The sequence below is a fragment of the Suncus etruscus genome, chromosome 1 (genome assembly GCF_024139225.1).
Source record: "Suncus etruscus isolate mSunEtr1 chromosome 1, mSunEtr1.pri.cur, whole genome shotgun sequence".
NCBI classification, from domain to species: Eukaryota; Metazoa; Chordata; class Mammalia; order Eulipotyphla; family Soricidae; genus Suncus; species Suncus etruscus.
The window spans coordinates 8,180,131-8,185,298 of record NC_064848.1 but is presented as its reverse complement, the minus strand read 5'-3'; the positions used below and the strand labels follow the sequence as shown (position 1 = coordinate 8,185,298).

The window sequence follows — 5,168 nt, the reverse complement described above, 5'->3', positions numbered from 1 at the left end:
TCCCTAGGCCCCTCCAGGAGTGCCCTTTGAGCACAGAGTCAAGCTCTTAAGTCCTGAGCAATACTGGATATGGCCCAAACCCCCACATCCCCCAAAGAAGATTCAAACAAAATAATGCTTGAAGGTCAATATAGAAATTAAAAATTAGGGGCCGGAGAGGTGGCGCTAGAGATAAGGTGTCTGCCTTGCAAGTGCTAGCCAAGGAAGGATCACGGTTCGATGCCCGGTGTCCCATATGGTCCCCCAAGCAGGGGCAATTTTTGAGTGCTTAACCATGAGTAACCCCTGAGCATGTGGCCCCCCCCAAAAAAACAAACAAAAATTAAAAATTATAGGGGCCAGAGAGATAGGATGGAAGTAAGGCATTTGCCTTGCATGTAGAAGGATGCTGGTTCGAATCCCGGCATCCCATATGGTCCCCCGAGCCTGCCAGGAGCAATTTCTGAGTGTAGAGCCAAGAGTGACCCCTGAGAGCTGCTAGGTGTGAATCCCCCCAAAAAAAGAAATTAAAGTTTATATATAAACCATAGTTCTTTCATTCTAGCCCCATTAATAATTAAAGTGGAGGTTCTCTGCTCCTCCCTGTTTGACAGAAGATGCCTCTTTTTTTGTTTGTTTGTTTGTTTTGTTTGGGGGCCACATTCGATGGTGCTCAGGGATTACTCCTGGCTTTACACTCAAGTATCACTCCTGGCAGGACTGGGGGATCATATGGGATGCCAAGGATAAAACCCAGGTAGGTAGCATGCTAGGTAAATGCCCTACCGCTGTGCAATCACACCGACCCCATGAAGCTGCCTCTTCTTGTGCAGTGCCAGCTGCATCCTGGAGACATGATGGTGAAGGTCGGAGTGAACAGATTTGGCCCCAGTAGCTACCTGGTTACTTTAATTCTGGCAAAGTGGACATTGTGGCCATCATGACCTCTTCATTGACCTCAACTACATGGTCTATATGTTCCAGTATGAGTCCACCCATGGCAAGTTCAATGGCACAGTCAAGGCTGAGAATGGGAAACTGATTGCCAAGAGAATGGACATTACCATCTTATAAAAGCAAAACCCCATTAACATCAAATGAGGTGAAAATGGTGTGGAGTATGTCAGGGGTCTTCACTGAGGACTTCATCTATCTGGAGGAGGCTGGGGCTCACTTGAAAAGAGGCACCAAGAGAGTCATCATCTCCATCCCATATTTATGATGGGCATGAACCACAGAAGTTTCATCAGAGGTGGCAAGGTCACCCCTGAACTGAACAGGAAACTGACATGCATGACCTTCCTCATCCCCATGCCCAAAGTGTCTTTCATGAAGAAAGCTGCCAAATACAACATCAAGAAAGTGGTGAGGGGCCAGAGCAGTGGTAGAGCGTTTGCCTTGCACATGCTAACCTAGGATGGACCATGGTTCAATTCCCTGGTGTTCCATATGGTCCCCCGAGCCAGGAGAGATTTCTGAGTGCAAAGCCAGGAGTAACCTCTGAGTGTCACCTGGTGTGGCCCAAAAACCAAAAAAAAATTTGAAAAGGGGCCAGAGAAATAGCATGGAGGTAGGGCATTTGCCTTGCATGCAGAAGGACGGTGGTTAGAAACTGGGCATCCCATATGGTCCCTGGAGCCTGCCAGGAGTGATTTCTGAGTGTAGAGCCAGGAGTAGCCCCTGAGCGTTGCCGGGTGTGACCCAAAACCAAACCCCCCAAAAAATTAAAAAAAAAAAAAAAAAAAAAAAAAAGGGCCGGCGAGGTGGCACTAGAGGTGAGGTGTCTGCCTTGCAAGCGCTAGCCAAGGAAGGACCACGATTCGATCCCCTGGTGTCCCATATGGTCCCCCCAAGCCAAGGGCAATTTCTGAGTGCTTAGTCAGGAGTAACCCCAGAGCATCAAATGGGTGTAGCCCGAAAAAACAAAAAAAAGAAAAAAGATAAAGAAAAAAGTGGTGAAACGAGCCTTGCGGGGGGCCCGTAAGGGCATCCTGGGCTACACCACGAACCAGGTCGTCTCCTGCAATTTTTACAGTGGCATCTACTCTTCCACCTTTGGTACTGAGGCTGGCATCACCCTCAATAACCACCACTTTGAGGGCCTGAGAGATAGCACAGTGTTTGCCTTGCATGCAGATGACTCAGGACAGACCTGCCTGGGTTCGATTCCTGGCATCCCATTTGGTCCCCCAAGCCTGCCTGGAGCGATTTCTGAGTGCAGAGTCAGGAGTAACCCCTGAGTGCCTCCAAGTGTGGCCCCCCCAAAAAACAAAAACAAACAAATAAAAAGCAACAACAAGGGCCCGGAGAGATAGCACAGCGGCGTTTGCCTTGCAAGCAGCCGATCCAGGACCAAAGGTGGTTGGTTCAAATCCCGGTGTCCCATATGGTCCCCCGTGCCTGCCAGGAGCTATTTCTGAGCAGATAGCCAGGAGTAACCCCTGAGCACTGCCGGGTGTGGCCCAAAAACCAAAAAAAAAAAAAAAAAAAAAAAAAAGCAACAACAAAAACAACCATTTTGACAAGTTTATGTCCTGGCATGACAGTGACTTAGGCTACAACAACAGGGTAGTGGACCTCCTGGTCCATCAAGGTCTAAAGAGATTTAAGGGCCCCCCCAGCACTAAGAGCTAGAGAAGCCTCAGCTGCTGGGGAGTCCTTCCCCTGCTCATCCAACACACTGAGAATCTCTTGAACTCATTTCCATCCCTGAAGGGGAGGGGCCAAGGGAGCCCCATCTTGTCCTGCACCATCAAAGAAGTTTACTGCACCCCACCCCGCCCCCTCAAAGAGAAATTAAAGTGGAAATCAGAGGCTACAAGTAGTTCATGAGAAACCCTGATAGAAACTCGGGGCTCAAGGTGAAGTGCAAGCTACCAGAGCTACTACTCTTTGTTTACAAGCATTAACAAGAAGCAAATAGCAAATATTTCTATACCAGAACTCAACCATGCAAAATAAACCCTCCTCTACTCCAATTTGTCATCATAAAACTGAGTTTCTAATGGATTAATAATACATAAAGTCATTTAGAACAAAGCCAAAGTTCTATGAATATTTAACATCATTGTTATTTACCAGATTGAATAAGGAAAGTTAAGGCAACATTCTAAGATTTAATATTCTCTTCCAAAAACTGTTGGTTTGTGCTTTACACCTCTAAATGTTTCAGAAAGCTACTCTTTGAATGTTTTTTACTGTGGTTTTTTGTTTGTTTGTTTGCAGGGTTTTTTTGGGGGGGAGTGTTTTTTGGCCACACCGGGGGGCGCTCAAGGGTTACTCCTGGCTCTGCACTCAGAAGTCAAGTTGCTCCTGGCAGGCTTGGGGACCATCTGGTATGCTGGGGATTAAATCCAGGTCTATCCCAGGTCAGCAGCATGCAAGGCTGTGCTATTGCTCCGGCCCCATCTTTGAATGTTCTTGTAAAAAACCTTGTTTGAATACTATAAATCAATGGTTTTTAATTGCCTGGCTTTGTATCCACCCCAGTTAACAGATGTGAAGCTTAAAAACTATATTAATTCTCTTGAAATAACAAGCCTATCTAAAAACCTTCCTCTTTGCACACATTGCTCCATAATTTAAATTCTCTAAGAAAAACAAAATAATGGCTCTAGGGACCAGAGGAAGATTCAATGGCAAATGCATCCACCTTACAAGCATGGGGCTATGAGTTGGACTCCCAGCACCATCTCACATACACAGAGTAGTCTGGCCATTCTGAGATTTAAATTCCTTAGAGAGAGAGAGAGAGAGAGACAGAGACAGAGAAACAGAGAGAGGATAGAAAGAGAAAAGAGAGAGAAAAGAGAGAGGAAAGAGAGAGGAGAGAGAGGGTGAAGTGAGAGGAGAGAGAGAGAGAGAGAGAGAGAGAGAGAGAGAGAGAGAGAGAGAGAGAGAGAGAGAGAGAGAGACCTTCCCTGGTCATTACAACAATCAAACAAGAAAAAAAAGAGAAAAGAAAAGGAGAATGGAGGGTGGGAAGGAAATGAACCAACCGAAAGGAAGAAAGAAGGAAATCAAGGGAGGAGGGAAGGAAGAGAGGGAGAGGAGGAGGGAGGGAAGAGGAAGGAAGACGGAAGAAAGAAAAGGAAGGCAAAAGATGTAGGAGCTGGTTGGCCCCAGCCCAGAAATCTTCAGTTTCCTCTAACTTTGACTAAATGTTTATCTGTGCATCAGCAAAAGAAATGTACCAGAAAATGAACAAGTTCTAGAGTTAAACAAGCTGTTTCCACCAGTGAGAGTTGAATGAAGGAACAAAAGAACAAAAGCAACATTCTCCAAGCTGTTTTTCTCCAAATTAAAATGAAATGGATGTCTCCAAAAGATCCAAGCAATTCCAGATAATTTATTGAACACCATATCTAAAGAAATACCACCTGGGGAGTGTTCTTGTTATGACAAAAACCAACCACAATTATGTTTGTAATCACAATGTTTAAATAAAGAAATTATTTAATAAAAGAAATACCACCTGGGCCAGATGTTATTATAACAGAAAGTACATTTGCCATGCATGCTGCTAAACTTGATTCAATCACTCACATCCCATATGATCGCCCAAATACTGCTGGAAATAACTTCTGAGTGCAGAGCCAGGAGTAATCTCTGAGCATTGCTGGTGTGACTCCCAAAATAAAAAGAAAGACAAAATTGGTAGTAAAATCCAAAAACAGAATCCTATGATACACAATACCTGGTTCCAATAAGCAGCGACCCAGCACACAAAGAATGATGCTCTTGGTGGTTCCTACTTAGGAGAAAGTTCATCACTAGATGTAGACCCAGGAATGTCAGAGATGATGAACGTAGACAAACAAGTTCCAACAGGTGTCAAATATGCTCTGTAATGTTAAAAACAAAAGTATGATGAGGGAAAAATAGAAAACATAATCAGAGGAAAAAACCAGTAACATAAATTTAAAATACACTGAAGAGGGGTAATATTTTTAAATGTTTAACATGGTTTTTTTTAACATTTTTTATGAAAGTTTTTGTTTGTTCTTGGGTCACACTCAGCAGTACTCAGGAATCACTCCTGGCAGAACTTGAGGTTCTGGGGTTCCAGCGATCTACCCCAGGTTAACCATATGCAAGGCAAGCCACACACCCCCAGTACCCACGCTGGCCCCTCAATATGAATTTTATGTGGCTTTCCCCCCTTTTATTTTTTGTTTTGCTTATGGGCC

General features: G+C 44.6%; 1 protein-coding gene across 1 annotated transcript; it reads left to right on the top strand.

Moving 5' to 3' along the window:
- The first annotated feature begins 836 nt into the window (after nt 1-836).
- LOC126022052 (glyceraldehyde-3-phosphate dehydrogenase-like) lies at nt 837-2,613 on the top strand. Its single transcript, XM_049782922.1, is given in 5 exon segments — nt 837-888; nt 891-917; nt 920-1,013; nt 1,937-2,059; nt 2,487-2,613. Coding segments are annotated over 5 exon segments (423 nt in total).
- The last annotated feature ends 2,555 nt before the right edge of the window (nt 2,614-5,168 follow it).